The sequence below is a fragment of the Phaenicophaeus curvirostris genome, chromosome 1 (genome assembly GCF_032191515.1).
Source record: "Phaenicophaeus curvirostris isolate KB17595 chromosome 1, BPBGC_Pcur_1.0, whole genome shotgun sequence".
Lineage (NCBI taxonomy): Eukaryota > Metazoa > Chordata > Aves > Cuculiformes > Cuculidae > Phaenicophaeus > Phaenicophaeus curvirostris.
The window spans coordinates 54,037,514-54,060,078 of record NC_091392.1 but is presented as its reverse complement, the minus strand read 5'-3'; the positions used below and the strand labels follow the sequence as shown (position 1 = coordinate 54,060,078).

The 22,565-nt window shown below is 36.9% G+C and overlaps 2 protein-coding genes across 4 annotated transcripts in view; one reads left to right on the top strand and one right to left on the bottom strand.

Annotated features, from left to right (window-relative positions):
• Window positions 1-893, bottom strand: part of LRRIQ1 (leucine rich repeats and IQ motif containing 1) — a 108,650-nt gene extending 107,757 nt beyond the window's left edge. For all 3 annotated transcript variants that reach the window (XM_069849815.1, XM_069849816.1, XM_069849817.1), the window contains exon 1: window positions 765-893. In XM_069849815.1, coding sequence (XP_069705916.1) covers window positions 765-893 — 129 coding nt within the window. The remainder of the gene's footprint in view (window positions 1-764) is intronic.
• Window positions 894-3,668: 2,775 nt separating this feature from the next.
• Window positions 3,669-14,275, top strand: TSPAN19 (tetraspanin 19). Its single transcript, XM_069877388.1, is given in 9 exon segments — window positions 3,669-3,692; window positions 4,391-4,483; window positions 4,587-4,657; window positions 6,227-6,359; window positions 7,564-7,638; window positions 9,135-9,245; window positions 11,633-11,776; window positions 12,688-12,771; window positions 14,204-14,275. Coding segments are annotated over 9 exon segments (807 nt in total).
• The last annotated feature ends 8,290 nt before the right edge of the window (window positions 14,276-22,565 follow it).

Below are 22,565 nucleotides of genomic sequence, written 5' to 3'. Positions count from 1 at the left end.
TAAAGTATGCACGTAAATCAGATGCTTCTACTTTCTTTACTACATAGGTACTTCCTGTCCAAATGACTGTCCTTTACTGCATGGAATTGGGAAAATGAACTGCCTTTCCTCAAAGGTGTAAATTGCAATAAACATTGCTGGCATTCAGCAGGTGACTGCATAAAGAGTTATCACTAATGCCTTCGCCTGTCTTTATGTCCTATCAAACATATGACTTATGCTCACATGTTGACCAATATCATCTACCCTAATATGCTATAGACAACTCCTTTTGCTACAAGTCTGAAAAGTTAAAATAACTGCAAAGGGCTCAAATAATTGATTAGATTTCAGAGGAAAATCTTTCCACAAAATAAGAAGTCATCCAAAAGAGAAGACTTGAAGCACAAATTTATAAGAAATTAATATCAGAAAGTCTTCAAACATGAGACAGTCTTGCGTAAGATTTAATTACAGATTTAAATGAAGAATCATTGACTTATTCATCCAGATTTAACCTACCTCACCAGCTTTAATAAAATCTTCCATCTTCAGAGGATTTAAAAAAAAAAAAAATCATGATCTACGAATCTGATTTTCTCTTGTAAGCAGAATGCTGATATTAATCTCTTATATTTTCTTGTCACCACTGCAGACTGCATTTTTAATGAAGCAATACTACTCAGATCACGTACGTCAAGAAGTTCATTCATAAGATAGGCTTTCCAATGCCCATACTATTTTCAAGCAGAGATAGAAGCAGCTTTATTCCACTGCATACTTACTATCTCACTGTCACTCACAGCTTCATCTGATACCTCTGTATTAGGATCATCTGCTTCAAAGGAAGAAACACTCATTCTGCTTAACTCAATTTCTATTTCTCTTTCAATGCCTTCAATATCTTCTGACATTCTTCTTTCCACAGTGTCTTATCTGCTTTTCAAACTAAGTAAAGAAAACAGTAGCTTTCAGCATTGCTTAAACCAAAATAAGGGGAATGCTCATTTAGCATTAGTTTATTCAGATGTATTCATTGAACAGTTGTCTTAAGATATGGGAAGGAACAGTAGAAGTTTGTTCTGAACATCTCACTCCATACCAATAGGCAAAAGAAACCAAGAAAAAAATAGTTTATGATTAGAGAATGCCCTCTCAAGTCTACCTCTTTAAATTTCACAAGTCTTATGAAATTTGCATATTAAAAAATTCCGCCAGCTCTCTTCTCCTTGAGGACAGTATCAGTGTTATGACTTGGGGCACAACAACCCTATGCAGTGCTACAGACTAGGAGAAGTCTGGCTAGAAAGCTGCCTGGAGGAGAGGGACCTGGAGGTGTTGGTTGACAACCGACTGAATATGAGCCAGCAGTGTGCCCAGGTGGCCAAGAAGGCCAATGGCATCTTGGCTTGTATCAGAAACAGTGTGACCAGCAGGTCCAGGGAGGTTATCCTCCCTCTGTACTCGGCACTGGTGAGACCGCTCCTCGAATACTGTGTTCAGTTCTGGGCCCCTCACCATAAGAAGGATGTTGAGGCTCTGGAGAGAGTCCAGAGAAGAGCAACAAAGCTGGTGAAAGGGCTGGAGAACAGGCCTTATGAGGAGCGGCTGAGAGAGCTGGGGTTGTTTAGCCTGGAGAAGAGGAGGCTGAGGGGAGACCTCATTGCTCTCTATAACTACCTGAAAGGAGGTTGTAGAGAGGAGGGTGCTGGCCTCTTCTCCCAAGTGACAGGGGACAGGACAAGAGGGAATGGCCTCAAGCTCCGCCAGGGGAGGTTTAGGCTAGACGTTAGGAAAAAATTCTTTACAGAAAGGGTCATTGGGCACTGGAACAGGCTGCCCAGGGAGGTGGTTGAGTCACCTTCCCTGGAGGTGTTTAAGGCACGGGTGGATGAGGTGCTGAGGGATATGGTTTAGTGTTTGATGGGAATGGTTGGACTCGATGATCCGGTGGGTCTCTTCCAACCTGGTTATTCTGTGATTCTGTGACTTAAGCCTCACAAAGGATTTTTTTTTCTTTTCCAACCCTAAAAGCTACACAGAAAAAAAAGGCTTAAAAACATATATGTTAACAAGTACAGAATAAGAATAAAAATCCACAAAGCACTTGATGAAGCTGTAACAATACAGAGAAAGCAGTGATAATTTGTTTAACCCACTTGTAGATGGATCCAGGCGGGAGGAGTTGTCTCTTGCCATACCCCTCATCCCACCACCAGTGTCCCTCTGCTCACCTCTTGTTCGATTAGGGAACAGGGGAGGCAGCCCAGACTCGCTCCACCAGAGGCAGCGAGCAGCTCGTCGTCCCTCACCGTCTTCTAAATCGGAAGGAGGGACACGCTGATCGCGTGTCAGCCACGAAGGTGTGAAGCGGTGCCTCGCTCGAACTACACCTCCCAGGAGGCACCGCGGCGGGGAGCCCGCCCGCCCCGCCGTTTACCCGCGGAACAGCGACACCCCCGCCCCTTTGCATGCTGGGAGTTGTAGTCCGCTCCTCAGCTCACCCATAGCCTTTCGCTCTCCGCGATACATTCCGTGTAGCTACTCACTTCTCGCTCAGCTGAACTCCTACCGGAGCCCTTGCCTTCGGGAGACCGGCCGCCCCTCAGCCCTGAAATCCCGCTCCCCGCAACAGCCCCGGGTCAGGCCCTGAGCGGGGACGGCGAGAACCCGGCCGCCGCGGCCTCCAAGCGGCAGTGTCGCCACGGCAACGCGAAGCGGCGGCTCGGAAGGCAAGCGAGAGGATCCAAACTTCGCCAGGGGCTGGTGCTTCGCGCCCGCTGGGCACGGGGACGGAGGTTTTCCCGAGAGGCTGCGAAAGTGGGATGGAACAACTCGAAGCCCCCCCTTTTTTTTGGTCTTGTGTTGCTGTTAGTGTTTTCTGGTTTTTTTTGGTGTTTTTTTCTTAATGTAAGTAGTGGATTGGAATTTAATGTTCAGAATAAATTGGAACCGGCAATTAATGGCATTAATGGAATGAACAACTAATGGAATAAACCAGAGTGGAAAAAAAAACAACCAAAAAATCAACCAAGCAAACAAAAATAGGAATCTGAAGACAAAAAGAAGTAAAGATGGGTTACATGGCTGGGTTTTTTCCAGTGATACAAGGAGTAGTTGCTACTACAAAAAGTGGAATATTTTGATTCAAGCTGAAGTAAAGTTTCATCCAAGTAATTGTATTTTTTTTCTGAAAGTTAGACAGAATGTCCCTCTGATAGCATGTTTTCTTTCAAGCAGTGTTTTTTTCCCAGACACTGTTCCTTCTTTGAAGATGATACCGTCTTGTCTGAAGTATGACCTGTGCTGAACAGACAGATGTCTTCTGTAATCACCTCTGTGTGGAGTCTATCTCAAAGGCAAGGTCTTTGACCACAGGAGCTTCATCTTTGTAATTTTTTTTTCTGTTTTACAAATAACAGATGTAACTTTTTACTGTAATCAATCTGCAGTAATTATGGCAGAAGACAAGAACAATTCCTTTCAACCAAATCACTTTGCTTTAGAAAATACTCTGAAAAGTATGCCTATGCTGGTTATGTTCCCACCTCTGTGCCTTCCTGCTTTATGTATGAGAAGTATAGGTTGACCGCAGACAACTGCCATTGCGGAAACCATCTTCTAACACTGCTGCTCTTAGACTCCTCTCAGCTTGTACCACAAAGCCAGGCAGACCAAAATTGCAGAGTATGTTTACACAAGAGGCAAGACAGGTGAAAGGGAACACTGAGGAGAAATATGTTTCACTCATGTGCAAAAGCCTTGATAGGCCCAGAATATATGGTGTCCAATAATAATAATAATAGTAATAATGAAATATAACAAAAGTTTTGCATCAGTAATCTTACAGTGCTATAAGTTTTTCCTGCTTAGATATGCTAGACATGCTCAAGACGTGAAAGCCCATGTGACATCACTGCAGTCCTGTTGACATTTGCAAGGACGATACAGATGGTACAGGTGGTTCTAATACATACTTTACATGCTATTTTCAACAAAAATTGGATCAGGTCTTATAGACAAAGGAGGGCTATGTTTTTCCTCTGTTTCATCTGGTGTGCTTAATAATTAGTAAACTAAGTGTTTTAAAGAATATAAGGACAAGTGTGTACCAGGCTATGTAACTCTTGCCATCTCTGCAATATAAATCTGCCTAAATGCAACTTGCCTCCAATGGTCTTTAATATTTAAGATATAAAAGCTAAAAAAAGAAATAGAAATGAACAATATAACATCAGCGGCAACTGAGGCCAGACACCATCTTGATGCTTCTACTGTTGCCACTATTTTTTATTCAATTTATCAAGTGACTATTTAAATGTATAAACCATTATCTGAAGAAAATAATTTTAACTGATAGGCATAATTATATCTGTTTCATATTGAACTGACTATATGCGTATGTTTTCAGCTGTGATTCAAAACTGGAAACCTAAGAATGAAAACAGGGGATAAAACGCTAACACAGAAGTACTACTTAAATGTCCTCAATGGAATTTTCTTGGTAAAAAAAGAAAAATCTGTTTTCTTTTTCTTATTTAGCAACTTCGAATGCTTTTTTTAAAAAAATATTTTGAATTAAAATAATAATCCTCCTTTTTTTCCAGGCTCTGGGTCTTATGCTTTTGACATTTGGCCTGTGGCTTTTCTTTGACAGAAACAATTTATTCAGTGTATTATATGAGTATAAATAGAATTTTTCTTTTGTTTCAAAAGATTGCAAGGTAAATCAACAGAAATAACTATAGATTTTTTTCACAAGGTGGCAGTATTGGATTGAAATGCGCAGGTCATTTTTTTCTGTTGTGTGTACTTTAAATCAGTAGATAGTATGATCATCAAAATAGAGGAAAATGTATAGCAGTGTAGCTACAATTTATATATGATTATAATTTATTAGATTTGTTTATTTCTCATGGTGTATGTCTTATAGATGAATCACTGCAATATAAATCAAGTCTATTAGTCTTTTCCTTATATAATATACTAGATTTCATTTGGCCTATATTTGATGAGATTGTAGATACTTTAGGTGGATATTTGGGTGGAATGAACCCAAGGTGGAGCTTATCTCCATGTAGATATTACTTTTTCCCAAACTGTCTATTAAATTGTTTCCCTGAGAAATAAGTTTTGGGTCATGTAACAATATCTGTGCTCTTAAAGAGCTGTCTACTTTGGCTGCACCAAGGAGCATCAGTTCCCAACTGGTGGGATGGGAATCATCCAGTACAGTAGTTCTGGGATCAATCATTTGAGATGCAAGTAGTGGAAACTGCTGCTGCTTTCTATATCTACGCAAAATTGGTTGAAGTGGAAAGGAGGAAAAGGCCAGTTACAAAGAGGGAGGATAGCACTGAATCTGAGTCTGGCTTTAATAAGAACTATCTCTATATCCACATAGGATTTGCATATGTCCTTCTAATTTTTTACTAACAAAAATTCTGAAAAGTTATAATTGTTCTCTGATTTCATTGTGAGTTGTTCACATTGTTCAATTGAGTATCTTCTGTTTACATCTCCTGTGTTCATAGAATCGCAGAATTGTAGAGTCATAGAATGGTTTGAATTGGATGAGATCTTAAAGATAATGTAGTTCCAACCCCCCTGCTATAGGCAGGGACACATCCCATTAGTTCAGGCTGCTCAAGGCCCCACCCAACCTGTCCCTGAACACTTCCAGGGATGGGGCAGCAAAAACTTCCCTGGGCAACCTGTTCCAGTTCCTCACAATCCTCATTGTGAAGAAATTCCTCCTTATGTCTAAGTCTAAATGTGCCCCTCTCCAGTTTATAGCCGTTGCCCCTAGTCCTATCACTACATGCCTTTGTAAAAAGTCCCTCTCCAGCTTCCTTGTAGGCCCCCTTGAGGTACTGGAAGGTCACTATAAAGCCTCCTCGGATCCCTCTCTTCCCCAGGCTGAACAACCCCAACTGTCTCAGCCTGTCCTCATACGGGAGGTGCTCCAGCCCTCGGATCATCCTTGTAGCTCTCCACTGGACCAGTTTCAACAGTTCCATATCCTTCCTATGTTCTTATCATCCTCCGAATTTATGAAAATATACCACTTTCTTTCTGTGACTGTAGTAGCCTAAGTAGTAGTAGTAGTAATAATACCCTTTTATCATTCTACTATTTCTGTCTGTTCAATAATGGTATTGAAAAGGTTTAATTGTTTTTCTGGAATAAGTTTTGTAAATGGAAGTATCAAAAAAAGAGACGTGACAGTATGAATGCACTGTGTTACAGTTTTTTCGGGCGAGAACCAACTAGTGTCATATATTTCTTGTATGTTACTTGGAATTGGATCTGCTGTAACTTTTACATCAGCTGTGGGATTCATTGGAAGTGTTAAGGAAATCAAGTATCTACTAGTTACAGTAAGTATAAATCAGATTCCATCTTTCTCATAAAATAAAAAAAAAAAAGGAGATTTTGTGTGCATGAAAACTGTGATCCTGGCTTGGTGGCATGATTTCCACATACAGTGCTTAAGAAATCTGCCACTAGAAATATAGAAACATAAAACCCTGGCTTAAATGAAAACTAAACAAAACTGAAGATCCTTCCATATCCCTGCATGCCTGCTTTTATTGACAAAGCATTTGCAGTTTGATATAGCAAAGATTTTCACCACAGTATTTATTAACTTAGAGGTTTTAGAATTCATTTAGTATGCTTAGTATGTCCTGAGGTAATAAACAAAAGCCTGGCATAATATTTTATGGGTTGAAGGCACAAGTAGCTACAGTATGTCTGCAATATAGATACAGAGAGAGTATGATTAAAAAGCTGTTATCTATGTAGACCTACCTGGATACTCTGTATTTAGATACCATTCATGATTTTAAGGGAAGAACGCTTTGATTTCTGAAAAATTATACTGTAACTATGCATTCTTATGATCACTTTGATTACATTTTTCCCTTTGTTTTTTTGTTTATTGACAACCCTTTTTTGAGCAATCTCTTTTAGACTACGTTGAGCCTGAAGCGGAGAACTGTACCTGGTGATTCATTTGTTAAGCACCACAAATATCAATTGTCACAGCAGTGAGAGGAGCACAGGTGCTATAACCAGGCATCTTGTTCGTCCTTCCTTCCTACTAGTGCCCTAGGCATATAGTGCTTCTTCATTTTTTATTAGATGATGAAATGGAAAGAACTGTGGGTAAAAATTTGGTCTCTGCAAATGAACAAAATCAACTATCTTTTGCTCTGTTTGTGTGTCGTAACTCGAAGATTTCTTGACTAGACATGAGACTTAGGTACCATGATAATTCAAACAGGAAATAATTAAATAAGAGTTTTCTTCAGTGGAGCAACAGCTTTTGTTCTTTGCTTCCAAGAAAGTTATAGCTTTGTCTTTAAGCCCAAAACAGTGAGTTATGCTTTGCATGAAGCATGACTCTTAGACTGTTATATCACTTTCAGAGGGCTTCCAGAAAAAAAAAAATCTTACTTTTGTTGGAATTACTCTAAATAGTAGTCATGAAGGATTATACATGAGCTTCTGAATTTTTTTATTACATTGCTCTCTTGTTCAGTATTATGTTTATACCTAATTTGGGAATTTTTTTTTTAGTATATTAGCTTTCAGATCCTGGTGTTTGTTGCCCAGATGGCAATATCGGTGCTGATACTCATGAAGAAAGAAGAGGCATGTAAATAATTTATGTGAAACTGCTGATAATTTCAAAATAGTTTCTTGCTATTAATTAAAGAAATTCTAATAGTTCGCAGTGTACGCTGTATTACCATCTGTTTGAACTTGAGTATTCTACATGTCAACCAGGCATAGCAAAAGTTGTGGAAAATTCAATTTAAGGAATTCAGCATGGTTCAATATTTGTAAAGGAGAGTTCATGGAAACATAGTTCCAGTTTCTTCTCTGCAACAAAACCTACTGTTCCTGTTCAGGAATGTGGAAACAACAGTATAAGGGACTGCTTTATTCTTTTCTGAGGGATGACGCAGGAAGTCCCTCTTTCCTGGACATCAGCAGTAGTAGAAGAAAGCATTAGATGCTAACCTGTGTCTGCTAGCATAGGTTAGCATCTGCTGGCACTACTGATGATAACAGTAGTCTGTTGTGCAATGGATAGTAGGAGTCATAAGTATCATGGCACATAAAGTATGCTAACGAATTACTAATTTGATTATTTGAGACACTGATCTCAGAAGGTTTATACAATTCTCAAAATCCTGCTGCTATTCAGGCAGGGTACACCACAAATAAATTAGTTTTACTCCATCCAAGTGAATCTCGATCATCAGTATTTTTTCATTAAATGTTAATTTATAATGATGGAGTCCTCCGTGTTTTATAAGATGGTTTTGCATACTGAAAGATTTGAACTGTCAGAATGATGCATTTTGGAGTCAGCTATTTGTGCTAGGAAAATTGGTTGAAAGACTGCAATTAAATTTATTTTTTTATCAACTGTAATTACACTTGATCTCAACTTTAATTAAGTGTTACTGGAGTATAATGAATGATGGTAACATCATCATTCACTGTACAAGCTTTTGAATTTTGTTTTTAGAATGGCTGTAGCAAAGGGAATGAATTGGAGGAGCTTTATTTTTTTCTTGCTTTGTAACAAAACTTTTCAGTGGCCTAGGAGTTCTCTTATGCATGTATTCCCTGTTGCACAATATAGTCACACTCTTTATGATCAGCTTATCCAATTACTGTTGAAGCTGTATTTTAACAGTCCCTGCAAAGATGACTAATCTTGGGCTAGCATGAGCCGTTAACTCCCCTAGCTCGAAGTAATACATGTCCAGGCCAGGTTGTGTGGTGCTGTCACAAGTTTGTACTGCATTATGTGTAGAATAAATGTTGGGTTTATTCTTATTATTAAAAATAAGTATGAGGGGTAGGATTTAGTATTTCACAATCACCTTGTGTTTGCCTGTGCTAGGTATGTGATATAAGTCACTTCATTTATCTTCCCTTTTTGCTTTCAACTTTCCCACTAGTGCAACAGCTATGGCATGTCTTATATTATGTTTGGCAAATTGATTAGGATGCTGCTGCTTGCAAATAACCCCTGAAGAAGCCCGAATATCATTAACAGATCAAGGATCGTACAATACATCCACACTCTTATCAATATGCATATATCAAATGCTATAAATATTTATGAACAGGTCCACAATCAATGGAACAACAGAATTGATGAAGTTATTTCTGAATATGGGAATGAGAGTCTGGCTGAGCAAGAAGCCAACTGGAACATTCTGAATGCTGTGCAGCACAGTGTAAGAAAAAAGCCCACAAAATATCACCACCGAAAATACTGTATCAACCAAAAAAAAGTGTTTATATCAGTCAGAACTAATACAACTGTTGTAGTAAAGCATGAATTTTTCAAGATCTGCTGCTAATATCTGATGTGAGTGGGCAGATTCCTTGCTGTTATACTGATTATTGCACATGAGATTAGGTTTTTGAAGGATTTGTCAATGTATGCAAAAGCAGACTGTTGTGGTCACTGAAATTTGATACAGGTGAATGTTAAAGATCGGTTTCCTAATATCTTTGATAATACTAGATATCATAAAACACTTGGTCTGCTTAGATCTCAAGACTGACCTGAACCATGCACAAACAGATGAGCTTGATATTGCTTAAATGAGCTTGCAAAACAATACTTTCAGCACACCTACTTAATCATAACAATTTTTATGGCCTGGCAGAATGTAATTTTTTTTTTTTTGCTTCAGAAAAGTCCTTTAAAGCATTTATATTGGAGCGATTATTTTGGAAGTTGTTAGCAATGTTTTGACCAGTGGCCCTTCAAATTAATTTAACATTTTAATATGGTTTAACATGATTCTATAGACCAGCTCTCAGTCCCTCAGTATGACTTTTTGCAGAGGTGAGCTCTGTAGTTCTTGACAACCATTGAAGATAATTTATGATTCCAGAAAACTCACAAAGCATGTATGTCTAGACTCAAGATTACAAATGCATTTGTAATGTATATTTAAAATCTGTTCTTTGAAAATACAGTCTTCTCTCATTACATTCAAAATTTCTCTAGTGATTAATGGTGACCTTATTATGTCAACAGTACAGCTAGACAGTGCTGGTGTACTTGAGCTCAGTTTTATGGAACTTTCGTGGGACCACAGATTTTGGCAGAGTTACCTACCCATCACCTGATCTGGTGGGTGTATTTAAATTGTGGCATATCTCAAAGTTATGTGGATATTTTGCTGTTGGTACCTATGCCAGATAAAATGCTATTAAGTCTGCCAAGGTGAACAATAATCATACTCTTGAATGAAAACCTCAAGTCTTGAGTTACATGCTTTCAGCTCTTTACAGTGTCGTCAGCATCTGCCATGAGAAAAATAAAAAGCCTAAGATCATGAATAGCATTAGAAAAGAACTATACTTTTATATATTCATGGTAAAATTTAACGTGCTGCTAATATGTCAAGTTTTTTTTTTTAAATGAATTTATAGGGTTGTTGAAACTGAATGTTTTCACATGGAAAGGACAGTTTTGGCTAGGTTATCTAGTTTTTCAAAATTTAGAAGTGGAATATTTTGGATTGACTTTTCAAAACACCCAAATTGGATGCTTTTGTTTAGCTTTTGTTTAAGCCAGAGTAGGGCCAACTTTTCATCTGATAAAAAACCCGACCGACTGACCAACCAACCAACCAACCAACAAACCAACCAACCAACCAAAATCCACAACAAAACCAACCATTTCTGAAGTTTCATCTTGATTCAAAATGAAAAACCTGCTTGAATTTCTTACATGACAGGAATTCTCTTCTGCAAGCTGTTTGGTGACTTGTTTTGGTCTTGTGTAACTGGTATTGAAATAGATTTTTGTGAAGAGTTATCTGACAATCCATTTGAACAGGACATAGTATTTGCTTTGTGCTTTGACTTTCAGCTATGTGTTCACAAAAGGTCAATTGCTGCTAAAACAGAAGTTGTAATAGGGAGACTTTCTAAAGATCTCTTGCTAAGGTCAGAGAATTCTTGCAAATATGGCATTAGAAGTGACAAAGGAATAACTAAAAAGTTTTCAAAATCTGATCCTTATTTAATTCCCTATGTCAGAGAAAAATAGTGTATGTGTTTTTAATTTTATTTATTAAAATATGTTTTATAAAATCTGTTCCTATTTACTGCATTCATTATGAAACAACCTTCATTGTGTTGTTTCCAGTAATGTATTGGCTTTTTTCTTCTTTTTGTAGTGCTTCACAGTGAGCACATCCTTAATACACTTGCTGCTTCCACATATTTTCTACACCAAATTTACTTTGAAAGATTAATGGGGTTGGTCAAAATGTTTTGCTTTAATATGGGTTTCTAATTTTTTGTTTGTATTTACATATGTTCAGGAATATTTTAGAGTCTGAAAGAAAATTCCTCTCAAAAGTATATTTTCACATAATATCCTTCTTAAATTTGTTCTACCCTGTGCTTATAATGGGAAATTATAAATATTCAAGGGTACAACATTGCATGCAGAAACATCTCTGTACTGAATAGAGGGAAACTTTATAGCTAATGTAATCCAATTAAATTAAATAGCTAGCATTGGTTGGGGTAGAATTCCTCTGTGTGACAGTTTTCATAGGTGCTGGAGTTACAGTCTGCAGAATTTCTATTATAGATGGAATGCTGTGGAAGATACTATGTCACACAGTGGGAAAGGAATAAAACCAAGGAAAACAGTGCTCACATCCCATGTTCGTGCATAAAATCTGGTCTGAAGAAATGGTTTTGTGATGTCACAAGGGATTCAGTGCATGTTATGGTAAGAAATGAAACATGAAGAATGTAACTTTTGCTACTAAATGGGCTTTGGAAACAAATATATAAAATGTGTTTTCCACCAAAACATGGTTTACAAATGCTGAAGTATTAATAATTGTTCTGCCTTTGGTCACTCTCATGGGACCTTTTAGTCATTAGGTGTCAGTAATGTGGGCAGTTTTAAATTAAAGATATTTCAGGAAAACAGGAGTGGTGAATATCATAGATTAATATTACTGGGACATTTAGTAGTGGTTTAAGAAGTAATAAGCATCTTGGCATTCAAAATTCCATTTTCGCAAATCGGTCACAATGGAAAGTGACAGTATATAAAAAGTATACAGTACATTTTCCACTAGTAATTACAGAATGTCTGCAGTGTCTTCACTGGTTTCTATTCTCTGTTTCCATAGCATATATTTATATATTTTATCATATTTATAGATACTCTAATCTATGTAATAATTTATAATTTCTTTTAAAAATCAATATAGTGAGAAGAAATTGTAATCTGGAAAATTTGCACACCCATTTCTGGACGCATAATACATGAGAATCGGTACAAGATTGAAAATATTCTTTCAAACATTTTCTTGTAAGGTAGTCTCTCAGTTATACAAAAGCAAATTCCCTTTTGAAGAAGTCACAAGCTCTGGAACTTTTCCATACAAGAATATCAGATTTACTTAAGTACAACCTGTTTAGTTCTGGTAGATTTTAAAATGTTATAGCTAAATCTCTGCACCACACATTACTGATATATTTATTTTCTGGCAAGTTAATATCAGAACCCATTGTAACATGCAGGAAGTTCTATTCCATGTATATTAGAAGTATGTTCTTAAAAAGGTGCAATATGAATTCAAAAGTTGAAATTATTTTTCTTCAATCTGTTTGACCTTACTTGCTTAGGGATGTGAAGAATATTTGAATACATGGTTTGAAAACAATGTTTTGATCTTAACTGCAATTAGTGTCAGCATACTAATTACACAGGTAAGAGTACTTTTAAACAAAATGCCACAAAACATTTCTATTCTTCTGGTCAATAAAAATCAATCCAGTGCCGTTTGGCTCTGGCACACTCTCCAAAATTTTGTAAAGCTTTCCATAACCTTTAATTAGAAGTAAGATCAAGCAATGTTTGGTGACAAAATCAGATATATTGAAGCGCAAGCACATATATTGGTATCCAAATTTTGTTAGATGAAATATTTGACCTGACTTTGGAAGCAAAGAGCATTGCAAGGAAAGGATGCAGTTAAAACAAATGTAAAACCTGTGGAGCAAAGACCTCTTTTGTCCTCTTTTAGTACAAAGGAATATGCCCAGGAATATGCTAAGTCAAACAACACAAAATCATAAACTGCTCCTTCCACATATTTATGAGAAAATTTTATTGAATAAAGAGGAATAAAGTTTTCAATATCAAAGCAAAATCATATGAATAATGGCAATAAGAGTCAATTGGTCAGCACAGAGACACCCTGAAGGTTGAGTACCATTGACCAGAAGGATTATATAATCAAATCATAGAATCACAGAATGGTTTGGCTTGGAAGGGACCTTAAAGATCATTCAGTCCTGGCCCTCCTGCCGTGGTCAGGGACCTTAAAAATGATTCAGTCCTGGCCCTCCTGCCATGGTCAGGGACACCTTCTGCTAGATCGTCTTGCTCAACCCTCATCCAACTTGGCCTTGAACACCTCCAGGGATGGGGCATCCATAATTTCTCTGAACCACCTGTTCCAGTGCCCCACAGTAAAAAATTTCCTTCTACTAACTAATTTAAATGTACCCTCTTTAAGCTTAAAGCATTACCTCTTTAAGCATTACCCTCACTCTATCACTGCTCTCCCTGGTAAAGTGTTCCTCCCCAGCTTCTTGATATCTAAAATAATGACTTTGAGATTAGTTCATTTTTTCTCCAAGAATTAAAAGTATGACCTATTTTACCTCTTCCATATGTAGTACCTTCCATAGAGGTATGTGTTGAAAACATTCTGGCTATGAAGTGGGCAAGTTCTGTAATGAAAATGTTTCTATTACTACTCACCTAATCCTCACTAGTGCAGTAGGCGAGTGTCTCATTGTCTTCAATATACCATCGCTGACACCTTGTCGGGTGGGCAAGAGCTGTTATCCCCATTCAAGAATACCAAGATCCCTAGAGCACTGAAACACTTAACACTTCATTGAATTATATGCCATTTGAAATTGATTTAAAGATATTTCTTTGAACGTGGGCCTAAGTGACTTGCTGGAGGTCATACAACAAGCCTGTGGCAGACCAGAGAATTCTTCTCATGTCTTCAGGCACATGTGTTCATTCTCGTTTGCATCCCTCTGTGGTGCCAGATTGACTCTGTCATGAGTGAGTATCAGCATTTTCTTTGTTGTTTTTGACTCACCTTTTTTCCTTTCTCAGGTGTTTTTGATCACACTAACTGCTCAGCTACTTAGAAATATCAGAAAGAACAGTATTTGGCCAAATACATAATGACTTCTTCTGAGAATTGCTGTGGTGCAAGAAGTATCTGATCCATGCCTGTGACAACAGTCAACAAAATTACTTCCACTAAAATTTGGATTGGGCTTTACATATAGTAATTGCTAGGATACTAACGTTTGGGCTGTCATATGTTTGTTTACTGTTCATGGCTATGGATATAGCAATATGCTACAAAATTATGTGTGTTAAAGCCTACCATTTACTAGTTGGTTAATAAAATGTCTTGATAAACTGAGTAACAGAAGATCATCTTGTCTAGCTGGATTGTAGATTACCTGCGTCAACCCAAGATTGTTGACCTACACCAGGAATCTCATGTTGCTTGCACTGTTTGAGCAGATGTCAGGTGGTTCCTGAGTGCAGAGGCCAGTATTTATGAGGCTCCTTCCTCCAATTTGCCTAAAGAATTGTTTGTGGACTTCACCTTCTTGATCAAGCAGTCTCTGGTAGATACCTGCTATGACATCACCTGAATGGATTTGTCCTGTGATCCATATCCATAAACTCTCACATGGCTCATCAGACCTTCAAAGGCAAAGCTCTATGTATTCTTCCTGAGCTATCAAGTTAAGTTGGCAGGGGAGTGTTCTTCCCTCTAATAGCTACATTTTCAGAAAAACAGAATACTTCAGTCATTGTGAAGTCTCTTCTGCAGATATATAAACACTTCTATTCAGTCCACGTGGGATGGTTCTTCGCTAGTCCAGTGCAGTAAATTGCATCCAAATCTAATAAATGTCTATTCATGTTTCACTGGTTTGTTACACTTAAAATAATTTCTTATGCACACTCGCTGTTTCAAAAGGATAATAAGGATGGGATTATTTGGGTAAATGCAGACATGTAAAAGCTGGACAAGCATTCTAGAGCAGATGGAGAGTAAGATACTCCTACAGAGTAATTCATCCTACTTTTCCTAGGTAGGTATTATAGAATGACATGCTATAGAAGTACCTTTATTTTTCTGGTTTGAGTGGAAGCCTACTTGCATTAGCATATACTATTTACAAGTTGAAATAGTTAACACTAGATTAGTCGAATCCCACTTTAATATTATATAGTCAAGAATTCAGAAGGCCCCAAATAAAGTCACATGTGGAATCTGAATTTCATCCTAATGTATCTATGTTATAAATTGGTTGTCAATTATGTGCTCACACACTGGCTTGCCACGGGAGGCTAAAATAAAAATTCTGTAAACATGTACAGTGATCTGTACCGAAATATTATTTTAGGATTAATAGAAGCAGCTCCTATTGTACTTAGTGCCAGTTTGACATGCCCAAGTGGAAGGAGAATGTCCTGTAGTATGTAGAAAAATACTGCACAATACCTACCACTACCTGTCATCAACATTCATAAGAAAATATAAAATCTCCAGTAAGCAGGAAGATGATTAGATAATAGACATGAGTGTATATGCTAGAAGATTGTATAAAATATTGGCAGTCCTGCCACATGTGCTGGTGCTTAACAAGAATTATTATAAAAGCATCATTTCTAATATAGCAGCTGGTAAAAAAGAAATAAGAAAGAACAGAGGAAGAGTTTTATAGGATGGAAAGTTAAACTTTTTTTCTTTAAAGTTTTGAGGAAAGAAAATGGAAACAAGCATTTGCCAATTTGTGCAATGCTGATAGGTAGACAGTAGAGGACACAGGGAGTTTAAGAATTATACAGGACATGGGAAAATAAACACAAGATTTACAGAATGCCATAATGTACACACCTTATATTTTAAAACATATTGAATAAGTCTGAAGGTGATAGCCACGTGACACTAGCATCAGAGAAAATGACATTCAGCAACAGTGCACTTGCTTCACAGGACTGCCATGGAAAACAATTCATGGAAAACTGAGCTGTGTTAAAGCTCAGTAAGGAAATTAATAAATCCAGTTCAGTTTATTTAGAAGTTGCATCACCAAAATTACAATAAATCCCAAAGGGATTATTGGTGTGAGCGTGCAGGGGAAAATCTTAATTGCATAAATTCCCTATACAAATCAGTAGAGAGAGGAAATGAGTGCAGCTAAACAGTCACTTTCATGTGACGTAAAAGCACTCTGCTGCTAAAGAGATGGTTCCACTGTCTTCATGTTCTTAGCTTTGCCCCAATCCCTGTTTTGTTTTGTTTTGTTTTATTTTATTTTGTTTTGTTTTGTTGGGGCTTTTTTGGCCTATATTAGGCCAGTGTAAAATATATATGCATTACAGAGTTGGAATTTTAGTTCTACCCATGTCCTGACCCCCATGCTAAACTAAAGGTCCCTCTTGCTTTCTTAGTATCTGTCCTACTGTTTGTGCTTGGGTGCACAATGCCCGAGGTTCAGTAAAAGGACATTGAATCCTCTCACTCACTTGTCTCATGACTTAAGAACAAGAATGCTATCCTGAAATGTCAAGGTGGATTACACCCTTTAGGGAGAATAAGACTGAAAACTCCATTTCCTACCTCTCTAATGGGTCCTTCAACTATTATAACACCGAATAATTAAGGAGATGGAATCACTGTTAGTATTACATCAAACAAATAGTCCTGGTATTCACTGTGACTAATGTTTGGGGAATCCTCCAGGGTCTTAATGTGGCTTTGAATAAATCCTACTCTCCTCAGTTTAAACTTGATTTATTAATAGAGCTACAGGTACAAGCTAGATGCCAGGTAGCAATGAAGCAGGTATCTTAAAAATGTGTAGTGACTGAAGCTCCCAAATAATTTTTGGGCAACATAGGGAGGCACAAATGAACTAGATGTCTGACTATGTAGCTAGGGAGTCATCAAAAAAGTGGTGTGGATGGCACCTGGCTATTTCATTTTCATATTCTGAAAGAAATAAAAATTATAGTTTTATCTGCATAGTGCTCATCTCCTAAGGGAGCAGAATGTGCAGTTCCCACAGGACATTTTTAATTTGTGTTTGATACTTATCCAAAGCTAATTTAGTCTATGTCAGTTCTCCTGTGAATATCATATGCATATTCTGAATGAGAAGATGCTGTAACAATACAGATAAAGCTACTTCAGTAGAAAAGTCATAGGGAACAGCTCCAGATATTTTAAATACTAGTTTGGGCTAGAATAGATGGGATAATTTCAGGTATGACTTCCAAGAATTTGAGGATCCAAGTTCAAAACAACAGGACACATTAAAGACAGAATTTGTCTACGATGAAAAGCTTTTTGTAATGAAAAATGGAAACTGCTTTTTAATAGAAGGACACTAGCTGTTAGGATGCTATCATCCATCAACAAACAAAAAAAGAAACACTAAAGATGAAAATATAAAAGAAAAATGTAAGGTGTAAACAGTCTTTTTTAAAAAAATGAGTTACAGTTTCTAGCTCTTTGAATAATCACTAGCCAAGCTCCTGTTCTCTACTAAAAATGTTTAGAAATCTAAAACCAGTACAGTAAATAATATTCTTTTTACTTTAACAGATGTAGTGACATTAACATATGATCCCAGTGATCTAATGATATTTCAAAATGAAAGGTGACCTTTCTTTCTTTAAAGAACATTTGTAAGCCTCAATTATGCTAAATACATATACAGACAATCCTGCACAATGCTTTGATCACAGAATTTAGGGAGTTTATCCCTTATGACAATAAGGCGATTAGAATGATCTGTATATTTCATACTTTGTAAAGCAAAATAGATAGATTCCCATCATGAATTTTCACTTGGAAATAATATATGTTTATATATCAGTTTTCCCTAGTTTGAGCGATTTTTAAGTAAATTGCATTTATTTAATACTGATTTAAATTAAGAGTTTCCAAAGACAAAGGATCAATGTTTTATTCCAAATCGACTGGATAAATAATCTCAATATTTCTAAAAGGCACAGAAATTATTTTCCCCCTGTAAATTACTGGAATTTGGGGCTCATTAAATAACCTTTTAAAATACTTCTGTCTTTAAATAAAAAAATAGTTTTTGTTGACAATTTCAAAATATTGAACCTGTGGAAAGTAACTATAAAATTAGCCTACAGTAAATATTGTCTTTTATTTAAACATATTTTACACTTTGGTTTTATTTTAATTAAGGCTTTTAGTAGTCTTAGAGTGTGCTAATTCTTAGGATTTGTTAAATGTTGGATAATAATTTATTTCTTAAAGTTCTAGATTCTCATGTGAGAACAGTGGCTTTCATTAGAATTTATTTGTAGTCTTGGCTGAAAAGTTTACAATAAAACATATAGGCTTAAAAAAAAGATTGGGGGAGGGGAGCCACAGATTGAACTTTTAATAAAAGCTTGTAAAAATTGATCAAGTATTATATTTTGTGGGCACTTGGCTTGGCAATTGTTGGTAATACTGCATCTCTTGGGGTTTTGGTCTGGCTGTAGCTGTTTTAAATTGTGTTACTGTTTGGGTTCCCAGATGGATCTGAATGGTTTGCAGGCAAACCCAACATATTATTGCAACACCCAATAGGACACCTATTGTCCATGAACTGTAAGTTAAAATCCAGTGAATGAAAACAAAAGCTGCAAAAGACATCAGTGGTAATGCACGTCACTTTGTAAATGCTATATTGGAGTTGTTATACAGAACATGTAGTTCTATCCAAATGCAGTTCTATTCCATCATGCCCAGAGATCATGCAGTGCAGAGGAAACTTAAAGGTAGGGGGCCTAACAGCTTTAGAGGAACAGACTGGTAATATTGGACAGTTATGTTGCCCATGGGAAGTGCAGGAGACATGAGACAATTCCCACCTCTCCCCTTTTTGCTGAATGTAGAGTAAAGAATATAATGATGTCCCAAGTGGCTGGGTGGTGCGCCCTTGTCCTCTCCATTGTATGAAATAAATGCAGAATGTAGGTGATTTACTGCTTTTTAAGACTTAGTCCTATTTATATCTCTGCCTGTAGCTCCACGCTTTCCCTGTGCTGGGGAAGCCATGGGTGTGCCTTCTGGCTATCTGTCCTGTTTCAGGGTAGATTGCAGACTTCAACCTGAAGTCTTGAAGTCTAATACAGCACATGATTCTTAGATAATATATAATTTGTAGACAACATGAATTGAGGGGGAATGGATGATCTTGAGCAATGTAATTCTAGTTTGACTATTGATGGTAACACCCATCTTTCCGAACGGCTACATTGAAACTTAATCATTATTGAAAGCCTGCAGCACAGTGTGGCAAAGCACTGTTTCATTTAGCAGCAATAGTTTCTAGAAAGAAAATATTGTTGCAGCATGGAAACAGTTCCCGTTGGCTCTTGAGTCTTAACCAGGATTCAGTCCTGAATTATTTGATGACTGTGACTGTTACAACCTTTGCGACCTTCACCTCAAGTATTCTTGGGCTGGTACCTGCTCTCATATCACATCCATCCTGCTTTTATTTATAAGTGATTCCATTCATCAATCATTACTAGACTAATGGATCTTAGATTTTATGCCTTATTTTGAATGAAGTTTCATATACTTAGGTGGATTAGATACATTTCCATGAAAATACCTCACTTACTTCACTGATCCAGGCAAAGATATATTTCATTTGTTGAGCAGTTCAAAGGAATGGAATAAAAACTTTGGTAATATCCTGACATTCACCACAGAAAGCAAAAGCAACAGGAGTAGCATTTTGCTACCTTAAACAAGCCTCAGCTGGACATAATTTTTGGTTAGGCATTTTCATAATTTCTTTTTTTTGTATATTGTCTCATATTACTAATCAAGGGCGTTTAGGTAGCAGCCCTTCCTCTAAGAAGCTTTCTCCTACCCTCAGTCATCTGTTTTCATTACTATAATAGTAAACTGAAGATTTTCAAACTTTCTCTTGCAAATCTTGTTAAGAGTGGCAATAGATGCAAAAGATATGGGGAAAGAATAAGAGATGTACACTCTGGCAAAGATATGTTTTCATATACCTGCACATACACTTATTTCCACGTGCACTCACACAGGCATACCATTACAGCATGGCTATACTATCTATATGATCTCATTTTCCTAAGAAATGCAGCTGAAGAGTCAGGACCTGACGTGATCTCCACACTCATTACACTGTGGTATGACTGTATGTAAACGGCTTGAAATGCTAATAATATTTTCCTTGACTAGAAAGGATTCTTTTGCATTACCTCTGACAGATAGCTGTGTTCACTAATAGTTTTCAAACCCTTGATGTAACGCTGATGAGTTCAAATATCTGTGGGCATTCACACGTGCTAAGGGTCTGATCCATATGTTAGAAAGTAGTTATGTTGTTGAGAAACTAGACCAAAAGTAACAGAAGTAGTCCAGTATTTTAATAGCAGAATCACTGCTATACCCTTTCCAAAGTGCTATGTTCTGTCTCTGCTAAAGTTGATAGATTTTTTGTGATACTTGCTTTTATGCACTAGCTTAAAACCTCCAGGCAAAGATTTTTTTTCCTATACGGAATTATTATGCTTTGCGGAAATAAAAAGTACAAATGAAAAACCTAAAAGCAAACACATTTAGAATGTTCACACAGCTCTGCATGCATGAAGGGGAAAAGGGCCTTTGGAATATTTCTCCGTATTTATTTATAGCTTTTTCAATTTCCTCCAACTCAAAGACATATTTCTTTTAAATACATATATGTGAATGTGTAAATGTACCTTTCATATAATGCCTTAATTGGCTTCTTTGCATTGCACACATTTCATTGTGTCCTGTATAGCTGTAAAGCCAAAGAGGAATACTTCAAGAAGAGAAAGGCCAGGTTGTTCTTCACCTCACTCCAGGCCACATGGGTGTAACTCCACCATGTTTAGTGGTATTCCTCAAGATGAATAACAGTGCAAGCAAGAACACAGCCTGAACATAATGCTCTCTACAGCTTTTTTTTCTGAAGCAGAGAGGAAAGTCTAAATAACTGAAAGAAGGTATTCCCTTTGCTGCCTTTATGACAATAGATGAATATTTGTTCATTTATTCAAATGGGAACCAGAACTCCTTTAGATTGTGTTTTATATAAAATATATAATGTAATATACTGGACGGGTTATGTGGAGATAGGATAAACTACAGTGAGGGTGATTAGAAAAGTGAATAGAAAGGAGAGGTTTAAGCCAAAAAAGTTATTCAAGGCCACCTTTAGCTGGATCTTGATTTGGAAATAAAGTGTTCAAACCACCTCTGGAACGCTGTATTTAGGACAGGAGACATAGACTCAGAAATTCTTGATTCTTGATTTTTCTTCTCTACCATTGACATATTGGGTCATTGTAGGTGAATCTTTTCAATCTTTTCTTTTTCCAAATTCCCTTCTGTAAAAAGGAAGAAGAACATCTAGTTTTCATCTTCATTTGTCTTACTTATTTTAAATTTTATGCCTTTTGGATACAGAGCCTGCTTTTTAACTCTGTGTGTTTGTTTAGTGGTGTTTGTTGGGAGCCACTGGGCATTATTCTAATAAATAATAGTTCCACTGTTACCATTAAGGTTATCCAGGTTGGGTTCTACAATGGTAAAAGTCAAAATTCACATGGTAGGATCACAATAAAGTAATTTATAAAACTTAAGTAAAGCTGCTTAAAATCCAGCCATCAGCAGGCTATGTCTGCTCCTATTAGCAACATTCAGTGCTTCTGCTTTCTATGAGTGAGAAAGGTGTTCAGGTCTTTTGTTGTGGCCAGTTAAATCCAGACAGGGGCCAGACAGCTTCATCCACAGATTTACACAAAGCTTATACCATCAATAGCAAATCCAGTCTAAAATCACACAAGTTTGGATAGCATTTCTGTTTATATTACCAAGGTATTTTTATCAAATGCATTTTAGCACTGCATTGTTGAGGGAGATGTTCGCAGAAAGTTTCATGAGTATGCAGCAAGGAGTTTATGAAAGTACATAAAATAAAAGTCTTCTAAATATGTACTGTCAGTGACAGTACAGTGGAGTAAATGTTGAGATTAATTTATGTTTCCTGGTGGGAATCTCTAGTATTTTTAACTGTTTGCTTTAATTTCTGCTTTGTTCCCCATGCTGACAGAGGATTCTGGGAAGAAGTTTTAAACTGACTCATTTGTAGTGTGTTTAATCCAGATGGTTTCTTATTTACTTTAGACCTAAAACAAGCCTGTCTCAACAAGACACATTTTTAGTCCACAATTCAGAAAGAGTTATGCTACAAGACATTAAATGACACATAATCACTCAGTATTGTTATGAGTTCTGATATTGAGCAGGGGCAAAGGAGAAGGAGTTTAAAGGTTAAATCTGAATCCTTGCCTTTTCATAGTTTAGATCAGACTTCTGACCTTATGTTTCACAGAAATTATGAAT